Source organism: Rhinopithecus roxellana, chromosome 14 (assembly GCF_007565055.1).
Source record: "Rhinopithecus roxellana isolate Shanxi Qingling chromosome 14, ASM756505v1, whole genome shotgun sequence".
In the NCBI taxonomy this organism is placed as follows: Eukaryota; Metazoa; Chordata; class Mammalia; order Primates; family Cercopithecidae; genus Rhinopithecus; species Rhinopithecus roxellana.
In genome coordinates, this window is record NC_044562.1 from 104,661,451 (window position 1) to 104,681,571 (window position 20,121).

The 20,121-nt window shown below is 38.6% G+C and overlaps 1 protein-coding gene across 5 annotated transcripts in view; it reads left to right on the plus strand.

Annotated features, from left to right (window-relative positions):
- Positions 1-20,121, plus strand: part of ITGB6 (integrin subunit beta 6) — an 86,453-nt gene that overhangs the window by 59,280 nt on the left and 7,052 nt on the right. For 3 of the 5 annotated variants that reach the window (XM_010379106.2, XM_010379108.2, XM_010379107.2), the window contains 4 exons: positions 5,243-5,465; positions 7,960-8,057; positions 13,149-13,268; positions 18,688-18,854. In XM_010379106.2, the coding sequence (XP_010377408.2) occupies positions 5,243-5,465; positions 7,960-8,057; positions 13,149-13,268; positions 18,688-18,854 (608 nt within the window). Of the gene's footprint in view, positions 1-5,242; positions 5,466-7,959; positions 8,058-13,148; positions 13,269-17,990; positions 18,232-18,687; positions 18,855-20,121 lie in introns of those variants that run through there. The other 2 variants (XM_030916987.1, XR_749675.2) reach the window with 2 other exon arrangements.

The window sequence follows — 20,121 nt, forward strand, 5'->3', positions numbered from 1 at the left end:
GATTGTAGCTAGGAAGGTCTGACAACAGTGCCTCTCTTTGAGTCAGATACAGTGATTGCTACAGACATTCTATTTAGAAAATACGATTTATTTAGCTAGATTCAGAAAACTTCACCAATGCCAATTTCCTTCAGACATTCCTGTTTCTCTATTTTTAGTAACATCACGAAGGATGTTGCTCTATAATTAGTAACTTTTCTTTCAAAAGGTATAATGAAAGTAAATGCAATTATAACAAATGGTTAACAAATGGTTATGGAGTACCTACTATGTGGCTGGCATTGTGCTTAGTGCAGGGACAAAAATTGTGCCTGGCATTGGAATAGACTACTGCTGCTGTAGTTTTATTTGCAACTGAGGATCAAACATGCTACAGCTCACAACTTGTGTGGATCTCCAGTTTATAACTAATATACTCAGCAATGTGCCACTTTTCTGAAGAGCTATTATCGAAATGTTCTTTTTCATACAGCTTCTTTCATCCATCTGTAAGCACTCAAAGATACAGAGCTCCATTGATTTTTTTCCTTGCCCAAATTCCATTAGTCTCCTATATTTTGATTCTAAGAGATGGAAACTAACAGGCAAATGGCATTAGAGAAACACTTGCTGCCATTATGCACTTACAGTTACTGTCAATGGCATTCCAGAAAGAGCCATCCCTCTGAAATACCATGGTAATTTTTTCTTGATCTTTGGTTATCATTTTGTTCCTCCATGAAACCAATATGAAAGTTTTGTTGTTGTTGTTGTTGTTGCTGCTGTTGTTTTTGTTGTATGAACCAGTACTCTAGATAATTGGTTGTTTGAGGATATCAATTAGCAACTTTGGAAACCAGGTCAGTGGCTCTGGAAGGCCAGCAGAGAGGAGGGCTTCTAAATTCTGAAAGGAGCTCCATGTTTTTGCCATGATGGTCCTTTTCTACTGCTCCAGAAAGGATTTTCTAAATTTCTGCCAAGTACTTCCTATATGCAATGATGTACTTGAGCATTCTCAAAGCATTTGGAAATGCATCTTTTATTTAATATTTGTAAATCACATTAATTTTCCAGAATCAACTGTAATATGGAATTTCTTCCTGTTATAAAAGTAAGTTTCCCCTTTTGTTGAGGAAGAAACAAAAAGATACTGTAGTTTAGAAGATCATTTACAGGTAAAAATGAAATTAATGCCTTTGGCCCAAATCATTTAATTATTCTTTGCTTTGAATTAATTATGTCAACTACAAATTGCATAGGTTATGAAATGCAGTTGAAATATATCTTAATATCATGAACCCAGGTAAATTTCAACTCATCTTTCATTAGACAACGCACACAAACACACACTTTAAGATGGTGTGAAAGTGATATAAATTTAGTATGTTGCTCAACTTACAGTGATGTTATGTCTGGATAAACCCATTATTTTACATTTTACAATGAGTTTATACAGATATAATCCTATCATAAGTCCAGAAGCATCTATACATACATGTGTGTATGTTTACATAGAGAGAGTATATAGAGAATATATAAAGAGAATATATATGTATATACACATTAGTCATCCACCACATAATGACGATTTTGTCAACAACACAGCACATATACAATCGTTGTCCCATAATTTTAAAATACTGTATTTTTACTGTACCTTTTCTATGTCTAGATACACAAATGCTCACCATGGTGTTGCATTTGCCCCCAGTATCCAGTACAGTAACATATTGTATAGGTTTATAGCCTAGGAGCAATAGGCTATACCATATAACCTAGGTGTGCAGTAGGTTTACCATCTAAGTTTGTGTAAGTATACTCTATGATGTTTACACAATGATGAAATCACCTAATGATGCATTTCTCATTACATATTCCCATTGTTAAAAGACACATGACTGTGTGTGTGTGTATGCACACATATGCATATATATACACACACGTATATATACATATATGCACACACATACCTAGAGAAATCAGAATCCAACTTCAAAATCTTTGTGGCTATCATCTTTGTTTGGTGATTTTTGACCAAAGAATTAAGCCCAGGACTCTCCTGCTCCAAGTTCCTTAGAGCCCAGTCATCAAGATAGAAAAGTAAGCCACTTGCTAGACCAAAGTTTACAAGAGAAAGTCCACAATTCTTCCTCCTGCAGTGAACTTGGCAGTGTCTCCTACAAGTAGAATCCTTTTTCACTTGTGATTTTTTTTTCTGCATCCACTTTGCTTTCAGTAAAAGTATAGGAATTTTAATACTGATAGATAATTTTGTTTACAAATTCTTCCTACTGGATAGTTTTCAGAAATAATGCCAGTAACTAACACTTGTACGGTGCTTATTTATGGCTCAGGTGCCATTCTAAACACTGTTATATACTGTCTTAGGTAATCCTAAATTTTGCTGGAAGAGCAAAACTTATGAGGCAAAATGCCTAATGCACATTTCTTTCTTTCTTTCTTTCTTTTTTTTTTCAAGAAAAGTATCAGTTATGAGAGTTTGCAAATAAATGTTATTTGTTTGGAACATCCAACAGCTATGTTAGTGTCTTACGCATGGTAGGCACCCAGAATAATATTATGGAAATAACACACAAGTCCATTATTTTAAACACTTTTAAAATCATTTTTGAAGTATTTCATACATCATTAAGTGGCCATATCCAAAGGGGCTCTTTAGGATTAGATGGGTTACTTGTCTACAGCGAAAGTGTCCAGGTACCTCCCTCTTTAATAGTCTCTGCCCCACGCCTCTGCAATATCACTTCTGTTCCCCTCCTACCTCTTGGTCTCTTCTGTAGGGATCCTTTTTTTCTGATCACATTTTAAGTCCTGAAGCTCTCCAGAGTTTTCCTCACTCTGCCTACTTGCCCTAGATGACCTGATCCACGAAAACTTCAACTACCACCTTTCCCTAATGGATCCCAAACCCCAAACTTCAGGCCCATATATATATTCAACCTCCTGCTGGGATGTCCCACAGGCCCCTTGAGCTCCTCAGGGCCAAAAGTGAACTCATCATCTTCCCCACCCAAAGCTGCTTCTCCTCCTCTGTTTCAATAATTAGGTTCTACTCTGTGCCAGGTATTGGTGATACAGCAGTGACCATGAGCTAGCTTCCACTCCAGTTCAGTGAAAAGCCACACCATCCATCTAGCTGCTCAGTCTAGTCACCTGGGGAGAATTCCATCCCTCTGTCTCTTCCCTCAACCCTCCGCCTGGCACCATTCGCACCCACACCCTGAGCATTCCATGCCCGAATATATATTCTTTCCTCGCTGCTCCCATGGGCACTGCCTTGGTTCATGGTCTCATATCTTCTTGCCTCTACTCCTGATTTTTCTATCTGTAGCTTGACCTGTCTACTGATGCTAAAAAATGTCAGACAAAACTTTCAGGATAGAAGCTCTTCCTTTAGCCAATAAGGCTTTTCATGGTCTGACTTCTGACTTTTTGTTGTCCTTTCCATTTCCCCACCTGCCACACTCCATATGCACCTTTGGCTCTATCCACAGGAAAGTTCTGTGGGTGTTAAGCAGGTCGAATGATCCCACATGCATTCCTGAAATGCATAGAACCTTTTTTTTTTTGTATTGTCTACCTGTATCTTTCAAATTCAGCTCAAGCATCACTTCCTTTGGAACCCTCAAATCTCCAGTCTAATTTGGAAACTATTCCCCAATGTATATTTATTAGTAGTAGTATTCATTAGCCTGCCTCCTACACTATATTATAAGTTCGATGACCTTGTCTTATTTAATTTTATAATCCTCATACCTAATACAATCTTTGGCACATAGTATATGCTCAATTAAAGTGTGTTGAGTAGTGAATTTTTTGAGCACTCAGTGTATGCCTATGGGATTTCTAACTGGCGAATGCAAAATTAGGAGATATATACATTATCTCATCCGGTCACAAGCATTGAAAGTAGACTTTATTCCGTCTGTTTTATAGATGAAGTGCTCATGATCACACAACTTGAGTGATATAAAGGGGTGGGCTTTAATCCAGGTCTGTCTTGCATCATTTTCCTATGGCATCTTAACTAAAAGCAAAAAATAAAAATAAATAAATAAATATGCATAGAGACACATATTCACATCAAATATCTTTTACATACTTTCTGGATTACCTCATTTGGTCTGATTACAAATTCTATTTCATGTAATATGTGGATGAAAAGAGTCAAACTATAAAATATTTGAAGAGATTTATTCTGAGCCAAATATGAGTGACCATGGCCTGTGACACAGCCACAGGAGATCCTAAGGACCTGTGCCTGAGGTGGTCAGGGCACAGCTTGGTTTTATGCATTTTAGGGAGACATAAGACATCAATCAATACATGTAAGATATACATTGGTTCTGTTCAGAAAGGTGGGACAACTCAAAGGGGATGGGCAGGGCTTTCAGGTCATAGTGGTTGGTGATTGGCTGAAAGAGTTTATCTAAAGACCTAGAATCAATAGAAGGGAGTACCTGGGTTAAGATAAGGGGTTGTGGAGAACAGGGTTCATATTACGCAGATGAAGCGTCCAGGTAGCAGGCTTCAGAGAGAACAGATTGCAAACGTTTCCTAGAAGACTTTAAAACGGTTCCAGATTCTTAGTTAATTCTCTCTTGGATCAGGAAGAAGATCTGGAAAGAAAAGGGGATTCTTTGTAGAATGTAGATGTTCCCCACAAGAGAACTTGGTCAAGCCATTTCAAAATATGTCAAATAAATATATTTTGGGGTAAAATACTTTGATTACTTTCAGGACCTGCTATCTATTATGCTGGTATCTTATTGCTACAGAAAGTCTACTTTGTCAGTCTTAAGGTTTCTGTTTTTTTGTTAATGCTGGTCAGTTGTGCCTGAATTCCAAAGGGAGGAGGGTATAATAAGGCATGTCGGACCACCCACTCTCATCACGGCCTGGACTAGTGTTTCAGGTTTATTTTAGAATGCTGTTGGCTGAGAGGAGAGGTCCATTCAATTGGCTGAGGGGCTTATATTTTTATTTATGGTTTACAACCATAAAGTAAGCAAGTGGATCTTCAGTTAGCAAGACCAGATCTAAGTATGCACAATTAGCAAGACACATTTAATAGAATGTATTTACACTCATACTGCACCCCTCCAACACACACACTTTTTTCTCATTTTTATCTTGTCTTTCGATGATGGTGCTTAAAGACAAAGAGAAAAGATGCCCCTCACCCCCTCAAATCTGCAAGTGTTTTTGGGCTGTGAGAAGCATAGAGCATTTTGTTTTACAGACAATGGCGACTGTGACTGTGGTGAGTGTGTATGCAGGAGCGGCTGGACTGGCGAATACTGCAACTGCACCACCAGCACGGACTCCTGCATCTCTGAAGACGGAGTTCTCTGCAGCGGGCGCGGGGACTGCGTTTGTGGCAAGTGTGTTTGCGCAAACCCGGGAGCCTCAGGACCAACCTGTGAACGATGTCCTACCTGTGGTGACCCCTGTAACTCTAAACGGTAATGTCTCTGCTTTCCTCCTTTCCTTTTGTGGATAGGTTTATAGTGATCAAATTTACAATGGCATTTTGTAAACTCAGACCTCAGATTGTATTTGCTGGTTTGGTCTCCAAACATCCATCAAAACACACACAAACCCACAGGGCCTCTGTGATCTTCAGCCTGGAACATCAGTCTCTAGCTTACCTCTTTCTCAGTCCTGATTATCCAGAATCACGATGTCACATTTCTGCTAGAGAGTAGCATGGGGAAACCGAGCTGATGTCCCACACTGATAACATCAGATCACCTCTCCATTACAATAGCAGCCACACAGAAGGAATGCCCTGGAGGTAGACGGATGACACCCACATGCAGTCAGTAGCTTTTCAGGGGAAACAGACAAGCTTCTTTCTTATCTGGAAGTTTATAGCCTGACCTTACTGATTCATTCCTATCTGTAGACTGACAGAGGCAAAGAGGAAGAAAGATGATCTTAGCTTTCAATTCTCTCCTGCTTCTTTACCACCCATGCTCTTTGGCACCTTTCTTTGGTTGCCGTTATACACAGCTATTGTGTATTGTGTTTTCTTTTATACCACATGCACAATAACAACAATAAAACCTCACAATTTCTTAATGAAATTGGGGCCACATTTGTAGGTCAAGTGAAGCGAGCCTCCAAAATGGCTATTATGATATTGCAGTGGATAACGTGTTATGCAGCAAATATGCTTCAGCATTTCAGATTTTCATGAACTCTGATGCCCAAAATGTGACATTTGCATTTCTGACATAAACAGAGTGAGAAAAGCAATTTTTCACTCAGTGGTTACTCACCATTCAGGTGTCAAAACTTCTCTGCCACTGTCACTGGCAAACTAAGACAAGACGCATGCCAGGAGAAGCATGAGGACATGATTAGGATGATTTGAATAGGATCTAATGTAAAATGTCCCTTCAAGATATTTCTCCTATTACTTTTCTGTTTCATCTTCTCTATAAACATGATTCAATCTTAAATCTGAATTACAAGATATGAAATTAATAATAAAAGCCGTTTGAATTTGGGGAATCAGGTAGAGTGACCTCCTTGGGATTTCTGTTAGTTTTGAGATGAGTCCATTTTTCCATTTATTCATGCATGTATTCATTTATCAAGTAGATATTAAGTGCCTACTATATGCCAAGAATCGTGTTACGTCATGGGCAATGCAATGATGACTGAAACAGCTAGAGCCCCTGCCTTCACAGGTGCTGGGAGTCTAGTGGAAAAGACAGACATCTTTTAAAGTGATTGCAATGCTATCTAGGCTGACAGTTTTAATAGGGGAAATAGAGAGTGCTATGGAACTCTGCAGCAGGGGATAAGGCTACCAGACTAGCTAGTGCAGCCATCAGTGAGATGCACAAAGATGAAGAGATTTTAAGAGCTTCCACAATCACCAGACCCCTTCAAAGCCACTCCAAATAAATATACGATCTAGATAAATCCAATGTATTTGCAATGCTAAGGCAACTTCACAGTAAAACCTTCCCCACTGCCTAATAGGTTGCCCTTCCTGTGGAAAAATCCTGAGGCTTCCACTGTGAGGGAACTGATTGGTCTAAGGTTTAGTGAAGGTTTGCCTAAGGAAGTGCAGTTTCAGCTGAGATTTGCTGAGTTATGGGTGCGGGTTGGGTGTTTCAAGCACTTAGCAGAGCATACATTTCCATGGCCAGAGGAGAGAGAGACAGCAGTTGTGTCCACAGTAAGAAAACTTTTGCTGCTTTTGAATTACAACAAGCACAATCTATTTGTAAAGTGATTTTCAGCACAAGATTAATTCAGGGTCTAAATTTTACTTTGCTCTATAGATGTCTTTAGAGTAGCTTAATTCTTGGACGATGTTCTTGGAAATGTACTTTTCTATAAATCGTGATCTTTTATTTAAAAGCCTGTATTAATGAGGATCCAGGCTGTAATCCACAGCTTTTGAGATCCAGGCTCTAATCCACACTTTCATTAAGACTTAGACTTATTCAAAAGAGTTACAGAAAAGTGAATTGTGAAAATTATCATATAAGACATATACAAAGTCCACTAATCATTCTTGGAATTCTGGTTAAGGTACAGACCATTTCTGTTAAGAAATTCAAAACTTCTCCTAGTCTCTAATCGTATTTTAGGAACATAAGCTCTCTGTAGGAAAAAGTAAAATGGAAACAGCTAAATCAATTTATTTTCTTTGATTGTTTGTTTACTTAACCAATCAGGAACAATCATTACAGGTAAATGAAAATGGTAGCTATTATCAAGACTGGTTCAGAGAACATTGATTACTGAGTGGAACTCAGAATAATTCAGTGTTCACTTGGGCATTACCCAGCTATCTTTTTGAAAATAACAAAAGATAATGACATCTATGAGATACCCCTATAGCACAAACTGCAACAACAGCAGTAAAGCAATATTCAAGCTGCAAATCTATTTTCCACCAGCATGAACTGATACACTGTTGGATACTGTCCACAGGAGCTGCATTGAGTGCCACCTGTCAGCAGCTGGCCAAGCCCGAGAAGAATGTGTGGACAAGTGCAAACTAGCTGGTGCGACCATCAGTGAAGAAGAAGGTTCTGCTTGTCTTAAATTGTTTTTTATTTCCTTAGTAGTTCTTGAGAGGCATAGTTCTTGACCCTCTGTGAATTGAGGGCTATTTAGTAGCTTGACCTTATTTGTACCAGAGCATTAGCTCACTGACATTCATTTTTTCAGAGTAAATGCATCCTATAAGACTAGAAACTTGATGGCTCAGGCCACAAGCATTTCAAAGTTGTGGCTGTTCTATTTGACTTCAGCTCTGTTGCCAAGTTCACCTCTGCTTAACAAATTCAACTATAGAGAATTCCAGAATGCTATATTTTTCAAACTAGAAAGGGAGAAAAATTGAAGAAATGGCTAAATGTTAGCCCCCAAACTTGAATTCACCCTTTTCATCCAATTGCTTTATTTCAAGATAAGATAAAGCCAACTGTAAATCAGTGTTCCAGATGGTGGCTCCCAAGTACTGGGTGGTTTCTGGTTAGTGGCCATTTTTCCTCCCCTCCATATACTTTTATTCCCAACCTTCCAAAAATGGGCATTACAGTGACCATCCTCAATTCTCTGTTGCCTCACCCCCAAAATACAAGAAGGACCTATTCTCTTTCACTGCTAAGCAAACTTCTCTTGCTTTCATCTGTCATTTTAAATTTAATTACTTAGAATCAGAGTCTAGTGGCAAGGTTTCACCTCAAATATTTAAATAGCTTGTTTTTTAACTGGCAATACCTTTTAAACAATAATTTGTGGAGTTTAAAACAAAGATGATGACTGACTCTTCCAACAGAAACAACCTGGGAGAATTTAATTTTGTATTATCCTGAACTCGCTGCATTATCATGCGGCTCAGGGTAGAATTGCTACTCTGCACACGTTAGAGATGTGACCAAGCTGTGGCTCAGGTGAAGTGAAATAATCAAGCTAATAATGTACGACCCCAGGATATGTCTCTTGAATAGATGGAATTAGAATATGGAAATTAATCCATTTCCAGCATGGAATGAGTTAATGAACTTTATATTGTTTTGAAGATTACTTACATTGTCTCAAAATTGAGAGTTCTGACTATGCACAATTGGATTACCCTATATGGAGGGTCATGATATGTGCTCAATTGGATTACCCTATATGGAGGGTCATGATATGTGCTCATAAAACCCCTCACCAATGCTTTTCTTGTGACCAAAGATAAACATGCCAAATAGCAGTATATTGGACAAGATGGTGTGCGCCTTACACTACTACCAAAGGCGAGATACATGAAAACACTGAGCAGGCAGCCTCTGTGGACTTCCCACATTAGTACCTGGTGCAAAGTCCTAGCATCACCTTCTGGGCTCATTTCACAGCAAGCACTGGGGATATTTACCAAGTGTTTCTGAGAAATGTGTAAAAATTGCAGAAAATGCTCTGCAAATTGCTAAGCCTCAATTCACTAGCAACATGGGAAATCTAATGTGTTGAGGAAAAAAGGAGTAAACCTTACATACATGTAAATCATACTGGCAAGAACAAGGTACTTACTATATTTAAGTACACAGGTTTTTTCCAGTAGATTATCATAAATGCTGAGATTAAAGAGGAAGACTAGGGCTCCAGTGGTATTTAAAATATTTACTTTAGTCTTTTTGTGTATTTGACTAAATTATTTCAAAATAGGGAGATACAACTATTTCTAACTCAACAATTAAAAATAAAAATTGGATTACTAATACCATTTAAAGCACTAATCTGGATGAATTTGAGAGAAAAAATGTTTTTAATTCAGACTGTGTGTTTAAAAGCCACTTTTCTAATGAGCCTTTTTATAAGCTTTATTTCAAGTTACTCACCCAGTTATGTTACTGATCATACTACCTTGAAATGATCGCATCATATTTGTCTTTCAACAACCTACCCTTCCCCCAACGAGGGGAATTTTATTTTAACAACCCCGGCCAGGTCAAGTAAGCCTCTCTCTAGGCTTCAGTGCAGCTATTTGAAAGAAAATAGGAGTAAAATAAAATTCGCATAACTATATATAATCTGTACGAATTGTCCTCAATTGTGCTATGGGTGGGCACATCAAAAGAGATGTTATTAACCTTATTCATCCCATTTTACTGAGAGTCTTTTTGTTTGTTTGTTTTTTGGGGACAACGCCATACACTCTCTCCCTGGCTGGAGCGTAGTGGCAAGATCAAGGCTCACTGCATTCTCAACCTTCCAGGCTCAGCCTCATGAGTACCTGGGACTACAGGCGCAGGCCACCATACACAGCGTAATTTTTTGTAGTTTTTGCAGAAATGGGGTTTTGCCATGTTGGCCAGGCTGGCCTCGAACTCCTGAGCTCAAGTCATCTTGCCCGCCTCAGGCTCCCAAAGTGCTGGGATTACAGACATGCACCACAGTGCCCAGCTTGAGAGTCATATTTTTATTTACCCTACCATACATGTACTCAGAGAATTGTTTCTCAAAGTATATTCCATGCAACCTTAGATATGAAAGCATTACATGGAAAAAGGCACCGCTGGTAATAGAAATCTTAGAAATAGGAAACTGGGTTTCTTGTTTTCTTGCAGGACTTCTGAGAGTTGTTATGCATTTAAATTAAATGTGCATTGTGAATCATCAGGAATGACAAGGGGAGGAATTGCAATAAAGGATTCCCAAACTTACCTGACCATAAACCCCTTATGTTTTTCTTGGGAAACGTTGTTGTTGTTTGTTTGTTTTTGTTTTTGCTTTTTGAAAACTGCTAATTAATCCTAGAGCTGAGGTCTTAAAACATATGGCCATCTTGACTCAGTGGTGCAGATGCTTTATATTTTTCACACCCTCCCCCGACCTTCCCAGGCCCACCTCCTCACCCCTGTTTTCACATTTCTTCCTTCTCTGAGTATGGTTCCATGGACTGCTTGGCATCTTATTTTCATTCTATTATTCTAGAGCAGCACTGTAGACATTCACAAAGGAAGGGAAAAAAGAGAGGTCCATTTTCTATGAACAACAAAAGAAATTATGCAGCAAATTATGCAAATCTGTCGTTGCACATTTGATAATACTATTTCAATATCCAAACACTATGGAACAGGCTACATCTAGAGCCGTAACAGTCATGAAAAGGAATGGGGAAGTAATTAAAGCAAGATGGAAGTTGTGACTCAAAGATCATATTCTGCCATTCCATTAACACTTAAATAACCCCGGCCAGGTCAAGTAAGCCTCTCTCTAGGCTTCAGTGCAGCCATTTGAAAGAAAAATTTTAAAAACATGGTTAATATTACTGAAAGGAGTATGATAAGCAGTTCACATATTTCCTACCTCAGAATAAAATGTTTCATTAAATATGTTCAAGGCAAGGAGAGTGACCCTGCACTTTTCCCACAGAGAGGGGGAAAGAAGCAAGAAAACACTCCAATGAGAAAACGCATAGTCCCCAAGATTTCATGAACCCTAGTTAATTGGAGTGGCAAGTTAACAGGAGGTGTGGTAAAGGCCAAATAAAATGGCCAATGTATGAATTAAATATGCAGTACCATTTGCAATCAAACATATGAAATAACACACATCTCACCAAATCTCTTAATCAGAATCTCCTTTTTTTAAAAAAAGGAGATTAAATACTTATTAAACAACTCACTAAGTGTATAAGCTTCTGTACAACCAACCTCTCAAATCATAGTACCCAAGGGTGGGTACCCAGAATCTATATTTTCAAAACTCCCAGGTGACTTAGATGACCATAATCATTTGGCAGTGTCTAGACTAGGATGATTTGTAATTAGATTTCTTAATATTCCTATGTAATAGATATTACTAATGGGTTCAAAAATAGTTTGTACACTTAAATCTATCATCCAAAATCTTATTTATAATGCTAAATGTCTTGCTGGTTCCTGTTTTCATAGATAATCCAAAGCATACTTCTCACAGACACTGTCGGGTTTTTCATCTCAAACAAAATGTGAAGACAGCAAACAGCAACTTAATATTTCTATCTATGGCTATGGCATTTTTCTACCAAAAACTGACTATTATTTAATTTTCGTTAGAATCAGAGAACACATTCGATTCTGCTTTATTTATGTTTTTATTGTTAAGCTAATGAGAGAGATTATAAGTCCAGTAGGAGTATGTTCAAGATTATCAAGGACAGCCCCAGTTTTAATGTTCTGATCCATTGTAGCATAACACACTAACTTTGGACCCATGTCCTAAAAGTTTAGAATAAGAGCAAAAGGACTTCTACTTACCGGTTTCTGAAAAACAGTGTTTGTAACCATCATTGAAAAGTCTCCAACTTAAAAGATAGGAGAACAGTTAAGCAAATTTGTTTGGTTTTCTTAATCAGGAGAATGCCACATAATTTTGGTATAGGTCCTGGACCACTAAAATTTCTGGTAGATAGTACTGGCATCTCTGGCCATTTTACTTTACTTTTAATTTCTGTCATGACATTCACTTTCTGCCTCTTGAATGAGCTCAATAAGGAAGAATTCCCACTTGGAAAATATTTGAGGAAAACTGGATTTTTTTTTTTTTTCAAATTAAGAAAGGAGCTCTACTGAATGATAGACAAACTGTCACTGTAGATTCATTTACCTTTATCCTTCTGGTCCCTGAGCTACATAAAGCTTCAGTTTCAGTTTCCTGATATTAATTTATGTTACTGTTACCATAATACATGGCCAGCATCTTGACTATGCCATTGTGAGAAAGGCCCCTTTAAAAGTATCAGTATCAGTTTGAACTGTGCAGAAATGTAATCTGGACATCCTTCATGCTCCCAGCAAAGAAGAACCTATAGCCCCCTCATTACCATAATCAGGGCCATTCTATTCCCAAGGCAGCTGTGGGTACCTGCCCTGAAGTACGTTCAGCCTGTTGCAATCCTGCCCATATCCGTTTGATAGGTGCATTTTGTGGTCAGTCCTGATTGACCACATCTGAAACTGTTCTTCTGGAACGTGAGTAAAAACTAAAACTTCACTTCATGAGAAAAAAAAACCCTATGCCTTTCCTATTCTCATTCTGCAATATTGAAAACTATAATTTACATATTAAAACTCAATACCACTTTGTTTTAAAAATAATCTCTTTTGGAATCTTTTTAACCTAATGAATGACTCCTTTATTTACAGATTTCTCAAAGGATGGTTCTGTTTCCTGCTCTCTGCAAGGAGAAAATGAATGTCTTATTACATTCCTGATAACTACAGATAATGAGGGGAAAAGCATCATTCACAGCATCAGTGAAAAAGGTGAGTGGTTTCCTTTCCATTGCCCATGGCAAATGACACTACACAGGAGAAGAGAAAACAACCAGAAAATAGCTCTGGGTAGCATGCCAGGAAAGACATTTCCAAATTTTTGATGAAGTTTCTTAAAGTTTCCCAAGGATTGAAAGATGCCAGTTAGAAGATTCAGTATGTTCCAGTGTCTCTTATTAAGACCAGATAAGGGTCGGACACAGTGGCTCACACCTGTAATCCCAGCACTTTGGGAGGCTGCGGTGGGCAGTTCACTTGAGGTCAGGAGTTGGAGACCAACCTGGCCAACATGATGAAACCCTGTCTCTACTAAGATTACAAAAATTAGCTGGGCGTGGTGGTCTGCACCTATAATCCCAGCTACTTGGGAGGCTGAGGCAGAAGAACTGCTTGAGCCCGGGAGGTGTAGGTTGCAGTGAGCCAAGATCGCGCCACTGCGCAGAGTGAGACTCTGCCTAAAAAAAAAAAACAGCTAAGATGACTTGGAGTTGCAGCACTCATCATCCTCCTGAAAGCTGACTGATGAATTATAGAAAGGTAAGTGAATTAAATGAAATGTAAGCAAAAGGTCTATCTTTAGGAAATGGTAACAGAGAGGAGTGTGTCCATTTTTTTTAAAAGAGTATGAATCAGGCAAACCTTTGTTCAAATCCTTCTCCATTATTTAATAGCTGAGTGACATTCTGGAAGACACTTGAGTCTCTGAGTCTCTTATTTCCTCATCTGTAAAATGGAACAGGTAATAGTACTTTTTCTAAGTGTTGACTCAAGGATTAAGTGGAATAATGCACATAAAATAGTGGCAACTCACGGTAATGGGTCATCAAATGATAATGCTGAATCAGAAAAGACATTAAGCAGCAAATGAGGAAGGATGTTATCTAAAAGGATGTCAAGGTGTCCATTTCTCCTGTGGATTTTCATCCACACCAACTCATAGAGTCAGTTTTGGACTTGGGAAAACTTTAAACATTTTGTATTCAGTGAAGGGGAGAGAGAAGTTTATATTTAGTAGAGAAGAAAGTAGGTGAGAAGGTATTCATACTTTGATTGAGAGAGATTCAAATGCTAGTGAATGTTAGTTCTCCCTTGGAGAACTTGTTAAAAATGCCTATATCCTGAGTCAACACCATCTGATGTGTGGCCCAGGGCTCTGCATTTTAACAACTACCCTGGCAAGCCTGATACAAATGGTCCCAAGATCTCCCTGTGAGCGACAGCCCTAACACGGACTGCATTCTCATTTACTCACAGGTAAATACGAGACACTCACAGGTGCCTCATATTTTCTGTCTTTAATCAGTGACATGTTCCTCCCTAAACCATTCCTGCAGATATGACAGCTACATTAAATCAGACCTCATCAGACCTTGTTTGCAACCTCCTCCTTCCCGCAAAAGCTTGGAGCCTAAGTTCTGCCCCAGACAACAGCGACAGGGCCAGGCCATAAGGCAGATAGGTGTGTTTTGTTGTACGTGCTTGCTTATTGATATGCTGATAAAATATTAGGTCCTGAACTTGAAACCAAAAGTATCAAATTGGTGTTACTTTAGAACATAAAAACCACAGCAATGTTAAGGGAACCAAAAAGCAGGTTCAAGACAATTATATCCCAATCAAGAAAACATGATCAGAAAAATGTCACATTGCAGTTGCTGAGGGCAAGGGAGAGATAGAGGTTGGCACAATCCAAGGAATCTGAAGATGATTGTGAACTTGGCCTTGAAGCTCAGGTATGCTGAGTGCCCCTGGAGACTTGCTCTGGAAAACTCATGTAAATCAACTCCTTTGAAATGCATACATAAAATGAGTCTTATGGCCGTTCATTAGGGAAACATAAGGAGAATCCTGCCGTACAAGCAAGGATTACTTTATAATACCAAAAAAAGCCTGCCTGCTCATTATCTGTCTTATAAAATAAAATTCTCCAGCTACACTCCCAACCCTCTGTGACTGTGGCAGTGGCTTTAGCAAGTTATCTTGAAATCAAACCATCCCTTATCGTATTGATTCTATTGAAAAAAACAAGTTTCAAACAACAAAAACAAATTTCCAGAATAAGTCCTGCTTTTAATTCAGAGACTTTTGTATCTAGTTGGTGATTTTTTTTTTTTTTTTTTTTTTTTTGGTGAAACATGCCTTGGGCTAAATGCCTCCTCATTACTGAGCTGTTGTCTGTTCTTTTATTCTTCCACACAATACGAGTGGCACTGCAACATGCCACTCTGCAGAGCACGCACAGATGCCCTGATGCTTTTTATTATGGTGTGTTGTTATCCTCATGCTTTTGTAGTAGCGTAAACTGAGGGGAAAAATTACCTCCCTGAGCCTTAACAAGAGTCACCTGACAGCTTCCAGGCTCCCTCTTCCTCAACAAATGTTGGCATGGTTGGGTAGGCCTGGCGCTTCCAGGGGCCAACAGAGCAGAACCTGTCCCCAGAAGTCCATAGTCCCTCCTGTCTCCCGTCTCACAGCTTTCAGACTAGAAAATCCCAGGGTGGCCTGGTGGAGGCTTCGGTAGAAGAGGCAAACTGAGAAGAGAGAAAGGGGCTGATCCCCAGGGTCCTCTAAGCAAATTGAAAAAAAAAAGAGCTGAGTGAAGGGTCGCCACCAGGGTGCTTGTAGACACAGGTGCTTGTAGACACAGATTTCTTTCATCTTCCTTCTTGCCCCCACCATCTGGAGGGACTTCCAGAGCATAAGAGCCGCAACAGAGTCAAGGAATGATAGGCAGGAAGGCTTCCTGGCAGGAAAGTACCAGCCAGGGTAGATGCTATACCCACAGGTTCCAACTTAGAGGCTCCAGGTTCTTGAGGTGATGAGGATAGAAAAGGGGAAAGAGTGCTGTATTTGCTGTAACAATAGTAATATTAATTATTATAGCAGCTCTCATTTTTTGAGCCCTCACTAATACCATTTGCCAGATGTTCTATATATTTTACATAATTCGCTTAATATTCTTAACAACCATATAAAACAGGTACCACTATTATTTTCATTTTAAAGGTAAGGAAATTGAGGCATAGAGACATTAAATAATTTGCTAAGTCTGACAGCAATTATGTGCCAGAGCTGGTGGAGGAGCTCTGGCAGCCTGGCCTGGAGCCCATGCTCTGAACCACTGTGCTCTACTGCCTCCTACTGGCTGTACAATCATCATACCTATCTGAATCACAAAAGTTTGTTAGATCAGCATCATCCAACAGAACTGGTAGGCAAACCCTATATGTAATTTAAACTTTTCTAATAATTACATTAAAAAGTCAAAGAAACAGGTAAAATGAATTTTATTTACCATGTTATCGAAAACATTGTTATTTCAACATGTAATCAATATAAAAGCTGAGATTTTTTACATTTTTTTCATACCAAGTGTTCAAAATCAGTGTTTATTTCACCCTTACAGCATAAGCTACTTGGGAAAACTCACATTTCAAGCACTCAATAGGCACATTGAGCTACCAGATTGCACAACGCGTGTAGCAGAGTTAGATACTCAGGATATTAGAAGTAGGTGCTGCACCAACCAGGACTCAATAGGCCACACTGCACACAGTGATGGAGGTGACCCTCTTCTTCCATGTAGAAATCCATTTGCAGTCTGAGCATCTCAAGAAACATCTGAGTATGAAAAGTGAAGATCTCTATTGTATAAGACCTGCTCTGGCACTTGGACCAAAATCTTTAATTGAGAAATGTACAATTTCTGAGACTTTCAGTTCTTAATTATCTCTGTCAGACCGCACCCATTTCTTCTTTAGTCCCTTCTGGAGAACCCTCCTAATTCATGTCTAGGTGCAGGATTGTAGCAAGCTTCATCTTGCTTCGAGCCGGAGCATACTATGCCCCACCCCAGGCATTTCTTAGCCAAAGATGTAGCCAGTATATATTCTCATGACACAAGCCTGCTGCTTTATTTGCAGGAATGTGCTAACCTATTAGAGGCAGCTATGGTTCATTTGCAATGCGAGAATATAGTCTTTAGATCTTCATACAGTAATAGGTATGTCATTAGCTCCTTTTCTTATTTATGCATAATCTCTTTACATGGTTTCTTGGCCAAAGAACAAAAGTGTGTGAGGCCAGGCATCATGCTGTTAGTGGGTAATTAGTCCTACTCAGATTCACATCGACTCCAGATCCTTACCTTAAAGACAGCATGACTAGTCATATGTGTGTAACTCTCCTTATTAAATCTCTAAAAGCAGTAAGACTTAGGATAAGCTAAGCATCATTCATTTCCTCTACAGATACCATGGATTTTGCCTCATTTCTTGCAGAGGGATGCAGATATCTAGCGATAATGTTATGTGGGATTTTTTTTCCATGACAGTAAGAGGAGAGCATAATTATAATGTTTCATTAAGAAATGTATCATCTCTTAGGCATATTGCAAGGACTGTTAGTCATTCTGCTGTGAATTAGGAAAGGTACTGTATAATGGCAAAATTACATTAATATCATCAATAGAGTCAAAATAATATTTCAGAGAATATTCAAGTTGAAAGGACCCTACAGAACATCTAACTTCCCAAACTTGCTTGAAAATAAGAATCATTTAGAATATTTAATAATACAAAATCAGTGGCCTTATCCAAGACCCACTGAATCAGAATATTGGGGAAAGGGTCTCGGAAGCCGTGTTAGTAAGCAAGAACACTTCAGCTTATTGTTATCAGAAAAGTTAAGGGAACACTGAACTTTGTTTTACAGGTGAAGGGCCTGGGACTCAGAGAGGTCAACGGACTGGATCACATTCACACAGCTACTGTACATCAGATGGGAATTGAATCCACCTCTCCTGAATCTAGTCCAGGAACTTCCCCAAAACCAGACTACTGCATTAGGGTTCAACAAAATAGAACTGAAACTCATCATTGTCTTCTGTCTATAAAGAAAGAAGGAAATAGTAATTTTTTCAAGGGATAGGTTTTATATAAATTTTAATGTAGTCTTCTAGACTCCCCATGATTCAAGAAGGTCCATAAAAAAACTGATCGCATGCAGCACACACACACACACACACACACATACACACTCCATTTCTACTTTATCATGGACTCAGAAGAGACCATTTTTAGTGATTATACTAGTCTTTTTTCTTAATCCTTTAAATATTCCATGTGCATTAATTATCACTTTTTTGGATTCTCTTTTAGAGTCAGCCATCAAGTCTATATACATTTACTTTGAATAACTAAATTCTTCCTTTATCTTTTGTTCTACTTTGAAGGAATGCAGGGCTATCCTTCAACAAGTAACTCATTTTTAAAATTTAAGCAAAACAAAAATGGTGTCAATATTTATCCTCTGCTGCAGAAAAAGTAGATGGAAAATCCAACAAGAAATGCCTTTCCAATGTCAAAATGTTGATTTTACCACCTTCTTATAATTTTCTTTATTTCTGCAGATTGTCCAAAGCCTCCAAACATTCCCATGATCATGTTGGGGGTTTCCCTGGCTATTCTTCTCATCGGGGTTGTCCTGCTGTGCATCTGGAAGCTGCTGGTGTCATTTCATGATCGTAAAGAAGTTGCCAAATTTGAAGCAGAACGATCAAAAGCCAAGTGGCAAACGGTATGTGGAAACTTAGGGACTACTCCTTGTCTAGGGGAGAAAGAGGCTGGTGGAAGAGACTGAGGGGCTCAGCTTTCTTCTGCTCTGAGAGTTCAAGTGTCACATTTTTTCTCTCCCACTCTTGCCATGACCCCAACAGCTTTGATTTCTGTTCTGCTTCAGGGGCAAAGGAACCTCTATCCATTATCTGGACCCAGATGACCCTCATAGCATAGATTTGTCTCAGTGCGGTGGGGATTTCCACCACGATGAAGAGTCTCATGAGGCTCCTGAGACAGCTGCTTAGGGACATCAGGGAAGTATATTTTTACCAGTGCTTCCTCACCACTAGGAATTATCCCTCAGGCCCCATTTGATAAAGCACGGGTGCTGTATCTAAACATTTCCATAAATTGGTTATGTTATAATGAATGGAATAATGTTCATAAGTAGTATGATAATTCATGCCAATTTCTCTGGAAATACTTGTTACTGATCTAATTGGTTACAAAGCAAAATTGAGATGATTTTTTAAATGCCATGTAGTTATTTTTTCTGAATAACATAAATTTTAAACAGAGACCTGAAGAAAAGCCCAAAAGTATTAACCTTTAAATACATAAACTCAATAGGAATAATTTAAGTGCCTTCTCTTCACAAGAGGCAAGCAGAAGGCAGGACTATAGTTTTCTGTGTTTCTTTTCCACAGGAGAGATAATTACATTTCTAGAGACCCAGAGAAACAATTTCATGGTTTTAATTGCATCTCTCTACCTCTAATGGTGTGTCCAGGTATCTAACAGCAATTATCTTACATTACTGATTCTAACAACAATGATATCACTGGAGAAAATGCAGGCAGACACAATGCTCCTTTGGATTTGTCCACGCAAATAATTTGATGTTAACAATTTTTATAGCAATGCCTTCAATTCCTAAAGCAAATGGAATTTTCCATTTTTGATAAATTTATCTTGATAAGGGATGTTTATGTTGTATGCACTTATTCTAAATTAATCATAATATATGGTACAGGACAATCAACAGTGAAAATTTTTATCTACTTTATCTTCCCATTAAAAATGTGCTAGATACAACAGCCAAATGCAATTTGGATCTTGTTTGGATCATGATTTGAATAGTCCTCCTGTAAAAAATACATTTTTAAAACAACTGGAACAAGGCTAGGCATGGTGACTCACACTTGTAATCTTAGAACTTTGGGAGGCCAAGACAGGAGGATTGGATCACTTGAGCTCAGGAGTTCGAGTTGGGCAACACGGCAAAA